The sequence below is a fragment of the Calonectris borealis genome, chromosome 16 (assembly GCF_964195595.1).
Source record: "Calonectris borealis chromosome 16, bCalBor7.hap1.2, whole genome shotgun sequence".
In the NCBI taxonomy this organism is placed as follows: Eukaryota; Metazoa; Chordata; class Aves; order Procellariiformes; family Procellariidae; genus Calonectris; species Calonectris borealis.
In genome coordinates, this window is record NC_134327.1 from 16,124,857 (window position 1) to 16,140,083 (window position 15,227).

Consider the following 15,227-nt stretch of genomic DNA (forward strand, 5'->3'; position numbering starts at 1 on the left):
ATTTTTAAATATTCTTTTGTATATTGTAGGATATAATTTTGCAGCAAAACAGGCAAAATACGACAACTAAGGGTTTATAAATGAAATAAACAGAACAATACTTCATGATTATTTTTTATATATATATTTTTATTTTTTTTTAAACAAAACAAGTGGGTACTAAAAAAAAAAGCCAAACCAGGATCATGTACACACACCCCATCCATGGGTTAGAAAGTCAAGTCAGCTTATCCCTTCAGTTCCACCTATATCCTTTCCTGATGCTAGAGCAGGTCCTTGATGTAGATATTCCTCCTGACGGCGTTGGAAACCCCTTCGTTAAACCGGAACCAGACATCGCTCTTCCCCACGGCCTTTCCCATCTGGGTCTCGACCAACTCTTCCTCGGAGGCCTGAGGGGCTGCGGGGGAAGATCGATGTCAAAAACTTGCAGAAACTCTTGAATAACCTGCGCCCAGGCTGCACGGGGCGGCGGGGGCCGGGGAGCTGCCGCCGGGCGGGGGGGGGTTTGCACGGGCAGAGCTGGTGCTCCCACGTCCCAGATCCTGCAAACACTTGAGGTACCCCCAGCAGCGCTCCCCAGCTCAGTGTATTTGCTGGCCCTCTGGATGCTGCCAGAACCCACCGACCTGCCCGCAGGTACCCCCTGCATCGGGGTCAGTTCGCTCAGTATCCCCCCCCCGATGTCCCCCGGGGCACCGTGCTTAGGGACAGAGCCCCTCTTTGGGCACCCGCGTGGGGTCAGGCACTGCGAATGCAGGGACCCCCGGCAGCACCCGTGGCCACCCCGTCCCTCTGCCAGCCACCCGGGGCTGGGGCCACCCACGGCCACCCCGTCCCTCTGCCACCTACCCGGGGCCGTGGCCGCCCGCCGCTGCCGAAGCGGCCGCCCGAAGAAGTCGGTCTCAGGCTGCGAAAAGCAAAACGCAGAAGGTGAGCGCGGCTGTGTCAGCGCCCGCATTTACAGCTGGCGTTCAGAGACAGCCAAAAGCAAACCCAGTTTCCATCTGTGCAAGGTGGACCCCAGTGACCCCACTCAGCTCTGCCCCATTTTAAGCTAAGTCAGCCCCAGACAGCGTCCAAGGCGGTTCCGAGGAGCCCCTGGCTGGGGCTCGCGTGCGGCCGTCACCCTGCCTCAGGGCTGCGCCAGCCCCTTCCCCCTTCAAGCACCCGGCACGGGAGGAAGCCGCCGAGCAGGAGCCAGATGCAAATCCCACAGAAAAGGCCAGCGGCCTCGGCAAAATGCAAACTGCATTCAAAATCGGGTGGGAAAGAAACATTTAAGGTTCACCGTGCGGGGTTTTATGGATGGTCAAGGTCTCGAAGCTGAGCCCAAGGAGAGGGGTGCTGGCCGCTATCGGGATGCCCGGGGTGGGACCAGGCTCACCTGCTGACGTCCCCGCAGCCCCCCGAGCCGTGCGCGTACCTCCCCGCCCGGCGGGCAGCTCTCCCCACGACCCCACAGCTTCCTCTGAGCCAAAATTCAGCTGTTTTAACCCATTCACATCTCCTTCCTTCCCCACCCCTGAAAGCGTCACAGAACACGGCCATAATTGTCACCCGGATCTAATTCATCCCCACGCTGTAAACCCCGCGATGCAATTATGGGACACGTGGTGCCAAACTATTCTATTAAAAGAAACTGTACTAAAAATAAATAAATACCGATGGAGACAGCCAGTCTCTAGCAGCCAAGGTACGCGCTGGTAGGAAATGAGGTAGAAATTGCAGCCCCCTCACCTTGTCCTCCACCGCCGCCCTCCGGACGATGTGCTCCAGGCGCTGCTGGTGGCTGGGGGGCACGGCCGGCCCCGCGTCCGCTCGCCCCCCCGCCTCGCCGAGGCCGTTCCCGGGCTCCTGCGGGGAGGAGAGCCCTGAGCGAGGGTCCCCTCGGGGCCAGACGAGCTCAAGGTTTGGGCATCCCCCCCTGAGATGTACAGCCTGAGGGCAGGACGGTGCCTCGTCACCCGTCCCGCACACCCCCTCTGTTCGCTGCCGGGTTTGATTACAACATCCAAAGGACCTGGCGAGGATTTTTTCCATCATTTTCTGCCTCCCGGCAGCACGTGGGATTAGCCCCGGCAGCGCTGCAGGCACGTGCATGTTTGCAGCCCCTTTCCCTGGGACTTCACGGTCTGCACCGTGTAAACAAGGAGCCTTCAGAGATGTTTTTGCAGCATCTCTTTGCCCTATGCATCCCCCGAGAAAGCCCTTCTGCTGCAAGAAGGGGCTCTCGGGGATTAATTATCCCTGCGGCACCAGGGCAGGGCAGGCACCGTTTCTCAGCCTCCACGTTTGCCCGTTTCCACCTTCTCCTGCCTTCTGCCCGCTGCTCCACGGAGGGTTTCACAGTAGGCAGAGTAACCCTGCTCCTCCCAGCGGCTTTGGGACCTTTGGGAGGATCGAAGTGAAGCAGCAAAGGAACACGCAGGCAGGAGGGCAGGTCAGCTCCCCCATGGACACGTACAAATCGCAGCCAGACAACTAAAATTCCCATCTTGTTGCAACCCTCTTTAGAGAGTTGAAGGGTTCAAAGGGTGTAAACAGCGAGCGTTTCTTTCCAGAATTCCTGCAAAAAGATGAACGCCTCGGGCACGTCACCCCAGTGTGGATGTGCTGCCCGAAGGCAGATGTGCAGGCAGACGGCTGCGACTGGCGGGGCTTAATCCTGGATTTCCAGTTGCAGACGAAAGCCACTGGCTGCTTTGGAAAGACCAGGTCCCCACACCAGCCCTGAGGACTTTATCCCCATCGACGGACCCACCACCCCCCCCCGAAACCACAGGACACCGTGAGCCCTCCCTACCTCGCCCAGGTTTCGCGCCTGCAGCAAAGCCTCGGTCCTCCTCATCTTCTCCAGCTCGATCTCCCTGGCGATGAGCTGCTTGGCCTGGTAGGTCAGCTGCCTGCGAGCCGGCAGCTCCGGGAACCGGCAGACGTCCTCCACGTTCCTGCACCGCCGAGGAGGGGAAGCAGAGAAAATAAATCAATACTGAAAATAAAAAAGCATTATGCAAACTGCAGCCTGACACAGGAGAGACCCACCGCCCTCCCAGCCCCGTCCCCCCAGCCTCTCGGTATGATCCTGGCCACGGGGCCTCAGTTTCCCCATCGCTGCCCCCTTCGAGTCCGTGTATGCGACAGCACCCTAGAAGATGCCCAGTGAGCGGCGCTGGCCACGCGGAGCCAGGTTGCTGCAGGGCACCTCAGCTGAATGGGAACTCAGGAGGGATTACGTGCTTTTTAATCTTGTTTTTAATGCAAGAGGAGGACACTGCAGGCAGGTCTGTGCCGAACAGATTGCCCTGGAAAAGCCACAGTCACATCACAGCTGGGGCATGAGCGGCACCACGACCCTTCGCATGAACCCCGAGGTGCCCGCAGGGAGCTGTTTAATTGAGATACGGCCATGAACAGTAATTTTGGCTAATCAGAGCAGTTTTATTCCTAATGGGTTGGTGCACCAGGTCTGGAGTTAGGCTGTTTCAGCACAGCAAAAGCCCAGGCGCAGCCCCTGCACCGAGGAGCCCGCTGGGCCGGCTCCTCTGCCAGCTGTGAATACTTCACGCTTTATTCACATTCAGTATTATTCCCCTTAAAATAAAGGGAACAAAGTCGTCCGTCAGACAGCTTTGCAGTCATTTAAAAATTAGCTGTCAAATCTACGACTTAAGAAGTTTTCAAGAGAAAACACAGGTTTTGTTGTTGACAACTCTGTTTGCCGGAGAGACGCTGGGTCGTGGTAAGGTGCCACCAGGACGTGACACCCCCGCGGTCCCCGTCATCGCTGTGCACAGCCTGGAAACTGGCTCAGACTTGGCAAAAAAAGCAAAGCGACGCGAAGCAACGCGCCTGCTCGCGCCACGTGGCTCCCGATGTCCCACGGTTTCCCCACGGCCGCGTTTCGGTGGCCCAGCCTGGCATGGGGAGGGCAGGAGAGGACGGCTCTCTGCAGCCCCTGCAGCTCCCGAAGGCCTTTCCGTGGGGAAAAAAAAAAAAAATAATAAAGCCCTTCACTGTAATTAGATACAGCTGCTTGATTTAACAGAGGCTAATTTTTGTAATTAACTTTGCACCAGGAAGACATGAGCGTTGCTCCTAGCTGTGGTCGGGTCTGCATTACTTCGCCGAAGCCTCGGGAGTGTTTATGGCTCCGTACGTCCTTAAAGCACAACGAGACTCAAGTCTAGCAACGGCCGGCTATTCATACCCAAATTCACCGCGGCTACAGCGGCTCCCGTGTGCAGCGTGCCCAGCTGGACCGGCTCTCGCCTGCTGCTGCGAGCCCCCGGCAGCTTCGGTCCCTCCTCGGCCAGCACCGGTGAGAGCCAAAGGCAGCGGCTTCCTTTCCTTTAATCCCATTAAAGCAAAACCAGCCCCGCTTCGGCCTCAGCCCGAGGAGGTGACGGGGGCGGCCGGACCACGCTGCGGGTGGAGCAAAGCCAGCGGCCGCCCTGAGCTCCCGCAAGGCTCTGGGGCTCCTCCTTTAAAAAAAACGAGGCAAAAAAGCAGATAATCCCCGCAGAGCTGCCACCGGAGAAAGTCGGGTCCCTGCAGCCGTCCCAGCTCACGCCAACCCAGCTGCCATCGCCAGAGAAACCTCTGAGCTCCAGCTGCAAGAAGCCGACTCCATGCCACGGTACCTTCGGGCTCCAACCCCCTCCTGAACTCCCTGCTGTTACTCTCGAGCCCCAGGCCTTCTCCCCACCCTCGGGACTTACGGGTCGAGCTTGTAGACGTACTGGCCCTCGGGCAGGCGCTCCTGGTGGTAGGTGAGGTTGTAGGCCAGCATGGTGCTGATGAGGTCTGCCAGCTGCTGCTTCTCCTTCAGGCTGTAGAGCTGCGTGTTCACCTGGGGAGGAGAGCGGAGCCCAGCAAGGGGAGAGCATCACCAATCCACAGCAACTTCTAAACATAAAAATAACCTGGGGCGCGGGGTTTGTCTCTGTGTGAGAAAGGACAGTTAACACCCAGGAGGTTCAGACCGAGCTTGGTTTCCTGTCGGGGACAGACGTACTTCACAGAGCAGGGACAGTCCCTTCCGAAGGGTAAATGCACCCAACGCAACCACGCGTGCAGGTGAATCTGCTGCTGAAAGGAGACTGCAACAGCCCCCCAAAGCCCTGCTCAGGCCAAGCCCACCCCCCGGGTGCAGGGGTCCGGGAGGTGCAGGACACCCCGCCGTGCACCCAGCAATCGGGTATTTCAGCGCCGCATCCCCGGCTTCTGCATCGGCTGCAATGTCAAACCGACCCCGAATTTGGGACAGAGGTCTGGGATAGCTCAGCTGGGTGATGCAGCGCAGGGGACGTGTCCCAGCCCTCACGGGGGGTTTGCAGAGGGGACACGTCACCCGGGCAGGAATCCTGCCACCGCAGCGAGGGGGCCGGCGGGCACTCACCGGTCGGAGCTTCGGGGCGATGATGTCCAGCAGCAGACAGAGCACCTCCAAGACGAGAGACTGCTGCCCCGCGCGGCTGCGGGCGCTGGGCGTTATCCCCGACACCATGGACATGACGAGGTTCTGCATGTGGTTCAGCTTGGCCAGGGCCTGCGTGGAGAGGGCAGGGACAGCTCAGCCACGGCTGCCACCACAGATGTCCCCACGGGTGACAGAGCTGGAGCCACGCTGCCACCATGCCCTCCCCAGTACTTGCATCGTGCTGGCTGCTGGGATAAGCGAGCCGGGGGATGCTGGTGGCCGCGAAGAGCAGGTGGAAAGCCACGGGCAGGAAGGGCAGGTACCGCATCAGGGGGAAGCTCTGCCCATGCAGCACAGCCTGGCTCAGCAGGTCGGAGAAGCCCAGCCACTCCAGGGCCAAGCACACCGAGCTGAAACTGGAGTCCCGCAGCTTCATGTTCAGGAAATTGTCGTACAGACCCTGGAAGCGGATGCAGGATTAGAGTCGGCTCCAGGCTGGGCAGTCCCATCAGAGCTCGCCGCTGGGACTTCGAGCATCCCACGGAGCTCCGCTTCAGCACAACACAGCAGAGGAAGGTGCCCGGCTCTCCCCCTTGGCTGCCCTACCTGGGCGAGCTTCTCCTGCTCCCCCGAGGAGATGGCGAGGTGCAGGATGTGGTGGAAGCGGTGGGAGGACGCGTTGAAGCCAGCCGTCCCCAGGTCCTCATCACCCACCAGGAGCTGGGTTGGCAAAGCGGGGTCCATTCCTAACCTGTGCCTGGGGGGAGCCCAAAGGGAAGAGCTCAGGGTGCCCCGGCGCTAAACGGACCAGCAAGGAATATTTGGACCCTTGCAAACTGAACTGAAGGCAATACCGATGCCAAATTATTGGGCGCTAAAGAGAGCGGCCAAAGAGCACCTGGACACACAAATCTGCTGAAAGGAAGCCAGGTCTGCTGCAGGGCAGACCAGCTCTCCAGGACCTTTCAGGTTTCTCCACCGCAGGTCTTGCAAGCAGGTCAGGGGATACCACAAAGCAGCGTGCCCCACGCCGACAGCACACCTAAAAAATCCCCCCCCCCTTTTACCTTTGGACCTTTGGGAGCTGGAAGATCTCTTGCCAGATGGAGAAGAGCCCCTTGTTTTGGTCCTTCAAGCCGATCTTCATCGTCTGCACCATCTGCACGCTCAGCTCCTTCTGGCCTCGGCCGTGCAGGAACTGCAACGCAAGCGAGGGGCTGGGGAGGATGGGCCCCGCCGGGGGGGGATGCCCACGACAGCCAGCTGGTGCTGGGGAAAGCCAGAGGCAGCGGCACCTTGCTCTTCCTTGCTTTGTAGGGGAATCAAGGTTAAAAATAACCCAGGGGACGGGGCGGATATTTTAGGGATCCGCCTGGGGCACAGTGTTTTTTTCCCTCCACCCCCACCTGAGCCCAGATCAAGTCAAGAGCCGCAGCAAGCCCGTGTCCCCCGAGACCTCCCAGCGACACCAGTACCTGCAGGGTGTTTATGCAGGAGCGGATGTCGTTCTCCGTCTTCTCGCACAGCGCCAGCAGCGCGCCCGTGTCCGCCCGCATGCCCTGCCGCAGGGCGATCTGCAGGAGAGGGGGGGTCAGCAGGCGGGCCCGCCGGCCGGGGCGGCGAGAGGAGCCCCCAGCCGCGCCGCACCTCGCAGAGCCGCTGGGCGAGCCGGGACGGCGCCGTCCGAGGGAAGTTTAGCAGGAACGATTGCTGCCGCAGCGGCCGCAGGGCAGGGACGTACCTGGCAAAGGGAAGCACAGGGGTCTCTGAGCGACCCCAGCAGAGGAAGAAATCCAGCTATTAATGCTCCGCGCAAAGAGAGACGGGTGATGTAGCAGCTGCCTGTACACCACTGCACGCTCGGGCAAGCACAAACGTGACCATACACTCACACCTAGCTACAAGTCACGCCAGCAGATACAAAAGCTGGGGGGTTTCAGGAAAGCTGAGCGTGTTGTAGTTTTACTTTTCATGAGGCACTTCTAAGCTGCAGATCTGACAGCAGGTAACTCGGCGCAGGAAGGCTTTGGCTAAAGGCAAAAGCAGCCGCCTCCTCGCTTGGGGCAGGGGTCTCAGCTCTCCATCGCTCCCCGGACGCGCAGGCGATACTAACTGGTCGTTGCAGATGCAGATGATGGGTCTCAGCAGCAGCCCGCCCTCGCGCCGCCTCCTCCGGCCCGTGCCGGCCGCCGCCTCGCCCTCCCCGTCCTTACGGTGGATGATGTTTAGCAGCACGTTGATAGACGCCTTGGGGAAAAAAAAAAATCACGGACAGAAGGGATGAATTCTTGCTGTTCAGAGGCAAGAAACCACTCCTAAAATGGAGCAGTGGGGAGGGCAATAATTAAGTGGCGGTCAGATCCAGGCTGGGCTTACCGCGGGCGCGCCGTCTATCTCATCGATGATCAGGCAGTTGGGCTTCTCGTCGGCACCCAGCACAGACTTCATCTGGGTGGCAGCTTCGATGCGGGTTTTGAAAACTTCGGGGCTGCGGTCGTCACTGCAAGACAAGCCGGTGCAGGCTGCTGCGGGTCGGCACCACCTCCGGCTCGGCACCACCGCCGCCGGCTCGGCACCACCGCCGCCGGCTCGGCACCACCGCCGGCTTCTGAAGCAGGGCAGCCGGCGCAGACTCACCTGGCGTTCATCTCAACGGCGTTGTATCCCGCGTGCTTCGCGATGACGTGGGCCAGCGTGGTCTTTCCCAAGCCGGGCGGGCCACAGAGCAGGGCTACCTGCGGCAGAGAGGCGACGTCAGCCCGGCAGGCAGCGGGGCAGGGCTTCCTCCAGCACCGACCAAGGCTGCCACGCACGGGGACAAGGCTCTGCAGCCCGCAAACCGGTCTGCTTCAACCCTTGGGAGGTGCTGCACTGGTTTGTAGGTGTACTGAGAACAGAGAGCGTCACTGGAGGAAGGAGAATATAACAGGAACTCTCAGAGGTGACAGAGTCATCCTGGCAGCATCGCTCATGCGGATGAAGTTTGCAGGGCAGTAGATAGAAAAGGCTGAACAAAATCCCTTCCAGAATTACACTCCTGAGAAGCAACGGTGTTAGTATATGGTTTTGTTTCCCCTTTTTCGTATCTTCCTACTGATCAGGTTGAAGCTGGTTAGCTGGCCTGGGTATGTTATCTCTGCTCCCTTTAGCATTTGAGCATCACTGCTCTTTTCCGGATGCAGAAACTCTTGCTCAAAGGCATGTCGTGTCTGCCCCGAACAAATAAAGTCAAGCCCAGCCTCTGCTAAAAGGGTACATCTTTCTTCAACCAGTCCATTTAATATGGCTGGAGAAAGTCTGTTCCCCTCCCCTTGTTATCACATTATTCCAGCCGAAACAGAAGAAAAAATGAGAAAACCCCATAATTGCTAAGGAGAAACACAGAATCCAATTTCTGCTAGATCTGTACTGGAAGACCCTGCTCCTCACCATGGTGGTGGGACGAGGGGGATAGGAGAGGAGACCCACCACAGCGGCCTCCTGTCCCGCTCACCTTGTATTTGGGTCTCTTGTGCTGGTCCAGCTCAGCCTCCAGAATCTCCTCTGTGAGCTGCACCTTCGTTTTCCACTTATTCTGCTGCTCCTTGGGCTGGTTGAATGGAGGATGAGCCTCGGCGCTGGGCTTGGCCTTCCTCACAGCCTTCTCCTTCCCGAACACCACCGTGTCCCAGAGCTTGAGCCACTTCAGAAGGCAGCGGTTCGTGTACTGCATGTCGGGCAAGAAAGCAAGCAAACCCTGTTGAACCTCAGAAGGATCTGGCCGAGGACAGAGGAAGGCCTCTCCTTAAAAACCAGCGTGGCGTGCAGAGGAAGGAGCTGAGCCCGGGGAGGCGACGCAGGGTGTCTGCCCAGACAGACCTCGAGCGCACGGCACGTCACCCCCCGCCACGGCAGAGGCTGCCCAGGCTTCCACCCGGCGTCTCTGCGGGACAGCCTGGGAACGCGGCTTCCCTTCCCGACCCGGCCACCATCCCGCGGGGCAACTGAGGACAAGTCACGTCGGCCCCATCCCTGCTGTCCCTCGTCTGTCTCGGCTCAACCCAGCGCTTTTCAGCCTCTTCCATAATTTCCAATTCCCTACAAAACTTCTAATATTTAAAAAAAAAACAAAATTAGCCAGGAATTGTTGGCTAAGGTCCACCCAATCTTTCTTGTCTTATTTTGGTCATCTTTCATAGTCTCTTTTGTCGGAAGGTCCACAGCCTACAGCTGACAAACCCCTGCCCCGAGCTCTCTGCAGCAGGACTGCCCCGGGCAGGGCTAGCACGGGCAGAACCCCCCAGCCAGCGCTTCCAAAAGCCCCACGAGCAAAGGCAGCACAGTAAAACCACGATCCCGCAGCATTAAGGAGAAGTATGAAAGTGGTAAGCCCACTCGAACCCCAAGCTCCCACTTATCCTAGAACCTCACATCATCACTGAGCAATTCCATGTAGCGCCGGGGAGTAAACTTGTCCACCCAGAGAAAATGCAGCGCAGACTCCTCCTCGTCTGCCGGCTCCACTTCCCCGGTGGGCTCCGGGCTCTCAGCGCTGGTTTCGCTCTCGAGGCAACTGCAAGAAAGAATTAACTTGCCCTAAACCACCAGGGAGTCGGGCCAGGGCTGGGAATCACACCCAGACTCCCCAAGCTGGGGATGCTGAGGGCAAAGAGGCTGCTCTGCTCGCAGGTCCCCGAAACTGGGACGCCACCAGAGCACCTCGGGAGCCGCGTCCGACAGTGTGGCAGGGATAGGAGTGGGATTTCAACCCAACATCTCACCTGTTTATTATCTCTGTCAGCTGCTGCGACGCCTCCAGAACACGCCTTCGACGCTTGAGCACAAAGAGGGCGAGAGGGGGGTCAGAGACGCCCCACTAACCCGCGGCTGGGGGGAGCGGGGATTCGGGAGCCAACGCTGCGGCTATCCAGGGGTGGCAGGGGAAGACGGGAAGGTCGGTATAAGAAGTGATACCTCTTCATCCACTTGTTCCTTCAGGTAGGAGAAAGGCACCCCCAGCAAGTGGAGCGGCCTGCGTGCATTCCAGCCCAGGGAATCGGGGAGCTGCGAGGAGCAGAGGACACACACCGACGTTCATACCGATGCTCAGCACAAACATTTCACGCTTTATCAAAGATCCCCTCCTGAACTGGTCACAAAGAAGCAAGCCCGGCCTTCAGATCCCTCCTTACCTCCACCCCTGTCCTGGAGGGATCATCCCTCACGACCATGAAGACCCTGGTGCCCTCGGTGGATGTCACGTTGATGTAGTCCTCCAGAATGGGTGGCCGCTTGAGGACCCGCTTCTTCTCGGAGGGCGGCGTGGTCTGCAGCGGGGCCATGCCGCTCATCTCCAGGCGGTCCGAGCTGGAGAACACCAGGTTCCTTTAGCAGGAACCCCCCCAAAGGTGGGGTTCAAGGGCCCTTTCCCTCGCCCCTGCTAGAAGTGGGGTTCAAGGTGGCCAACCTGGCAGTCTGGGGAGCAGAAGGTGCCTCTGGGCCGGGCGCAAGCGTGCCAGCATCCCCGAGGACATCAGGAGCCAACTCTTCATCCCCACCAAAGTTAAGCTTCTTAACAGCTTCCAGGCGCTGTCGCTTTGGCTTCGGGGCTACCAGGACAGGAGGAAGAAGAGGACTATCGCTGACCGAAGGGTGGTAGCCGGCTGCTCCTCCAGCAGCACCCTGCACCGCTCGGGGTGGAGGGAGAGGGGTCAGCAGCACCCACTGGGGCTGCAAAACCTCCAAGAAACCCGGTTTGAGCCAAACGTACTGCGGGCCGCGGGCGGTGGCGGGGAGCCGGGTGGGACGCAGCCCCGGTCCCTCTTCCTGGGGTTGGTGCCCCCCGGGCCGCTGCCCCCGAGGGGGTCCCCAGGGGGGTCGGGCTCCTCCGGCGGCTGCCTTCTACCCCGGAACTGGGAGATTTTAGGGCCAGCGGGTGGGGATGGGACATCTGCAAGAGGCGTTACAGCACGGTGCCGGTCACCGGAGGGGACGCACGGTGGGGCGGGCACACGCGGCTCCACGGCCGGCCACGCAAAGCACGGTCCTGCCCGCCCGCTCCCTCCCTCCGCCGCCGCCCCCGGTACCGGACACGGCGCCCCAGCAGCGCCCACCTCCCAGCTCGGCCAGCACCTCCAGCTCGGCCGCGAACCGCTGGTAAAAGCCGTCCTCGGGGCCCTCCTCGGGGCCCGCCATGGGCCGCGCCGGCACCGCGCCCCGCGCCCGTCCGCACCGCGCTTCCGGCCGCCGCTCCGCAGCGGAGCCGCCGCTGATTGGACGCGGCGCGCCGGCCGGAAACGGTGGCTGCTTTGATTGGACGCGACGCGCGGCTGGACGCGGCGGCGGCGGCGCTGATTGGACGCGACGCGCGGCCCGGGCCCGGCGCCTCCGGTGGATACAATGTAGCCGCGCGCCGCCTCGCCCGGCCCGGCCCGGGGACGGCGCTGCAGGTCGGCGGGGGGGGACGGGGGTCGAGGCGGGGCTGGCGCCGTCCCCGCCGCGTCCTGGGTCCCCTCCGCCGTGCGTGTCCCCTCCGCCGCGGCCCGGGTCCCCTCGGCCGTGCGTGTCCCCTCCGCCGTGCGTGTCCCCTCCGCCGCGGCCCGGGTCCCCTCCGCCGTGCGTGTCCCCTCCGAGGCGCCGAGATCGCGGCCCGGCCCCGGCTGGCAGCGGGCGGGGCGGCGGGACCGGGACTGGGGGGCGGTGGGAGCGGGGTGAGGCCGAGCCCCACCATCGGGCTGGATCGGGTCGGCACCGTGCGGCTGCGGGGCCTCCACGCGCGACACCAGGACGGGGATGGGGCCTCCACGCGTGAGACCGGGACAGTGGCAGAGCTGTACGGCGTGACACCGGGAGCGCTGCAGGACCTGTGGGCTGCACTGGTACGGCTGTGGCTGTAGTGCTGCTGTAGCACGGGTAAGGCTGCGGGACCTGCACGGTGTGACACCGGTAAGGCTGGAGGACCTGCACGGTGTGACATCGGTGTCGCTGTGGGACCCGTGCGGTGTGACACCGGTACCACTGCAGCACCAGTACCTTTCCAGTCCCACTGGGGGTACCCCAGCCTGCTCCCTGCCTGCTCTCGCTGGGTCCCTTCGCTCCCCTGGGCTGCTGTGCCCATCGCCGGGGTGCACAGGCTGCGGCTGGAGGCTCCTCCCGCCCCGCTCACCCCCATTCCCCCTCCCGCTCCCCACAGGCGCTGGCCATGGAGCCGGGCACCATCGACAACCTGTCCATCCTGTACCAGAGCTCCGACTTCATCGTGGTCAACAAGCACTGGGACATCCGCATCGACAGCAAGATGTGGTACGAGACGCTGACCTTGCAGAGCCAGCTCAAGTACCGCTTCCCCGAGCTGGCCGACCCCGACACCTACTACGGCTTCAGGTGAGCGGGCGGGCACCGAACCGGGCTCTGCCCTGCCTCCGAGCCAGCCTCGGCCGGCCACACTGCCCGAGTGCCCGGGGATGCTCCTCCGCCTCCCGTCTCCCCCCCAGGTTCTGCCACCAGCTCGACTTCTCCACCAGCGGGGCCCTGTGCGTTGCGCTCAACAAAGCAGCGGCGGGAAGCGCCTACAAGTGTTTTAAAGACCGTCTGGTGACCAAAGCTTATCTCGCCCTGGTAAGCCCACCCCGCCAGGTCCTGCTTCTGGACACATCTTCTGAGTTTGCAACGTTGCAGCTTGGCCTCTGCTTCTTGTCGTCCCGGCGTCGGTGAGGAACGAGGGCCGGGGCTGGGTGTGCAAACTGGCTTTCTGCCCTGCAGGTCAGGGGCCACGTCAGCCAGAGCCGAATGACGATCCGCTACGCCATCAGGAAGAACACCGCCGAGGGCATGACCCACATGATGTGCATCGACGGGACGGAGGGTGAGCGGCTCCCGTGCCCTGCCTGCGCTGCCCGGGCCGCCTGGGCTGCGCTGGGGGGAGCTGACCCCCCTCCGGATCTTGTTGCAGGCTGTGAAAATCCCAAGCCTTGCCAGTCGGAGCTGATCGTGCTCGAGCACGGGTCCTACAGCGGAGACCCCGTAACCAAAGTGCTGCTGCAGCCGCTGACAGGTGGGAGCTCGGGACCGGGCACGGGGGGCTGCTGGGGCTGGGTAGACAGAGGCAGCAGAGGTGCTGCAGCGGGACCTGCGCTTGCAGCCCCGGGCCTCGGCTGCAGCGTGGTGGCATAGTGAAAAACAAAGCCTGGAAAGGGCTGAGCGGAGCTGAGCCGCACTCAGCTCGCAGAGGGCTCGGATTCTCAGAATGGGGGGACAAATGCCGTTCCGTGCGTTGTCACCTCGCACGACTGTGGCCTCAAGGAGGGATTCAGGGATAACCTGTGTCCCCGATTCCTCCGCTCCCGCTCTCCCCCTAGGGCGGACTCATCAGCTCCGGGTTCACTGCAGCGCCATTGGCCACCCCATCGTGGGGGACTTCACCTACAGCCACAAGAAGGACAGCAGTCCCTATAGGATGATGCTCCACGCCTACTACCTGCGCATCCCCACCGGCAAGGAGCTCATCGAGGTCTGCGCGCCCGACCCCTTCGTCACCACAATGGACAGCAACTGGGTGCCCCACCATGTCACTCACCGGCTGGATGAGACCATCCAAGAGCTGAAGGACAAGGTGATGCAGAAGGGGGAAGGGGAGGAGAGCCAGGTGCTTGGTGGCGGAGGAGAGGAGGCACCGAGCGAAGCCAAGAGCCCAGAGACGGAGGAGCAGCGAGCCCGGTGCGAGCAGTGGTTGGCCGAGTGGGCTTTGGAGTGAGCACAAACCATGTCTCTGCATTTCCAGCCCAATGCTCCATTTTCGTCCCAGTGGGTGTCCACAGAGCCCAGCGCTGACTCCACATCTGCACTTTCTGTATGCCGTGGCTTCCCTCACTTCTGGGGCTGGGATTAGTCAGATTTTAGCGGTGATTAGGATGGGTTTGTTTTTTAACGTGCACATCATCCATCTGGCCACTGGATGCCCCTTTCCTAATTCTGGGCCTCAGCAGCAGAGTCAGTGTGTCACGTACCAGCTTAGAGTGACCCCAAAGCTTTATGTCCCTGTCCCGGGGCTCGGGCACAGCCGGGGCAGCACGGACACAGCCTTTGCCACGAGCGCGATGGACGTATCCGCAAACCCTCAGTGCTAGGATGCTAAAATGCAGCGCGGCGAAGGGAGAGGAGAACATGCCGGGTGCAGCTTCGGTGTCGGTGTCCCCAGCTCCCTTCGCTCCAGCCTGCTGCGCTCACGGGCACACGCGTTGTGTGGGAGGTGGGGGGTCAGGAGGCTGAAGTGCAGCTTGGCACCGACAGCCCCCCCGGACCCGGGGCGGCCCCGGGTGTTTTGCCCGCGGAGCTGGGCTGTGCGACGGGCACAGGAGAGGTCCCTGCCTGCCCGTCCCTGCCCTCGCGCTTTCCTTCCTGCCTCAGCCCACGCGTGGTTTTTCTAAAGGTTTGTTGAAGGTGAGTGAGTTGACGTGAATGGATTTTAAACTTTTTTCAAATTTCTACGAGAAGAATTTAGTCTTTTAGCGGTTCTGAAATACCGGTGGCCTCGGAAATGCGTGTATTTTTAGTACTTTTGTGGTCAGAATAGCCAGCAGCCCAAAGCTTTTTTTAATAGATCTTATTATTCTTTTTCCTAGCACTGCCTTTTCCTAGCGCCCACTTTTATCCCGGGTGTGGATGTAACCCCTGCTGAGACAGGTCAGAAGACACAAGCCCCTTTCTGCTTTACCCAAACAAGGGGGAATCAGTTTTTGTCCCATCACGTGGATCCTCGCTGGCAGGTTGCTGCGGGGCTGTCGGCACCGGAGGGTGCCGCAGGCAGCGCCTTCGGGTGGGCAGTTTG

At 61.0% G+C, this 15,227-nt stretch overlaps 2 protein-coding genes across 6 annotated transcripts; one reads left to right on the plus strand and one right to left on the minus strand.

Annotated features, from left to right (window-relative positions):
* Positions 1–108: 108 nt before the first annotated feature.
* Positions 109–11,643, minus strand: CHTF18 (chromosome transmission fidelity factor 18). 2 transcript variants are annotated; one of them, XM_075165488.1, is made up of 22 exons: positions 11,515–11,643; positions 11,172–11,351; positions 10,869–11,010; positions 10,594–10,768; positions 10,376–10,465; positions 10,183–10,235; positions 9,833–9,974; positions 8,916–9,128; positions 8,060–8,157; positions 7,799–7,922; positions 7,536–7,669; positions 7,070–7,163; positions 6,898–6,996; positions 6,490–6,620; positions 6,029–6,179; positions 5,658–5,882; positions 5,402–5,551; positions 4,722–4,852; positions 2,807–2,951; positions 1,741–1,857; positions 853–910; positions 109–400 (listed from the first exon to the last, which is right to left on the minus strand). In XM_075165488.1, the coding sequence occupies exons 1-22, from the start codon at positions 11,594–11,596 to the stop codon at positions 264–266; spliced, it is 2,871 nt and encodes a 956-aa protein (XP_075021589.1). In that variant the 5' UTR covers positions 11,597–11,643; the 3' UTR covers positions 109–263. The 2 variants fall into 2 exon arrangements, with proteins under 2 accessions (XP_075021589.1, XP_075021590.1); XM_075165489.1 differs by lacking the exons at positions 5,658–5,882; positions 6,029–6,179 and having other exon boundaries at positions 6,898–7,163.
* A 100-nt stretch (positions 11,644–11,743) lies between these two features.
* Positions 11,744–15,020, plus strand: RPUSD1 (RNA pseudouridine synthase domain containing 1). 4 transcript variants are annotated; one of them, XM_075165496.1, is made up of 6 exons: positions 11,744–11,850; positions 12,594–12,784; positions 12,895–13,018; positions 13,163–13,265; positions 13,353–13,454; positions 13,759–15,020. In XM_075165496.1, the coding sequence occupies exons 2-6, from the start codon at positions 12,603–12,605 to the stop codon at positions 14,151–14,153; spliced, it is 906 nt and encodes a 301-aa protein (XP_075021597.1). In that variant the 5' UTR covers positions 11,744–11,850; positions 12,594–12,602; the 3' UTR covers positions 14,154–15,020. The 4 variants fall into 4 exon arrangements, with proteins under 4 accessions (XP_075021597.1, XP_075021596.1, XP_075021595.1 ...); XM_075165495.1 differs by lacking the exon at positions 11,744–11,850 and adding an exon at positions 11,876–12,279; XM_075165494.1 differs by lacking the exon at positions 11,744–11,850 and adding an exon at positions 12,125–12,346.
* The last annotated feature ends 207 nt before the right edge of the window (positions 15,021–15,227 follow it).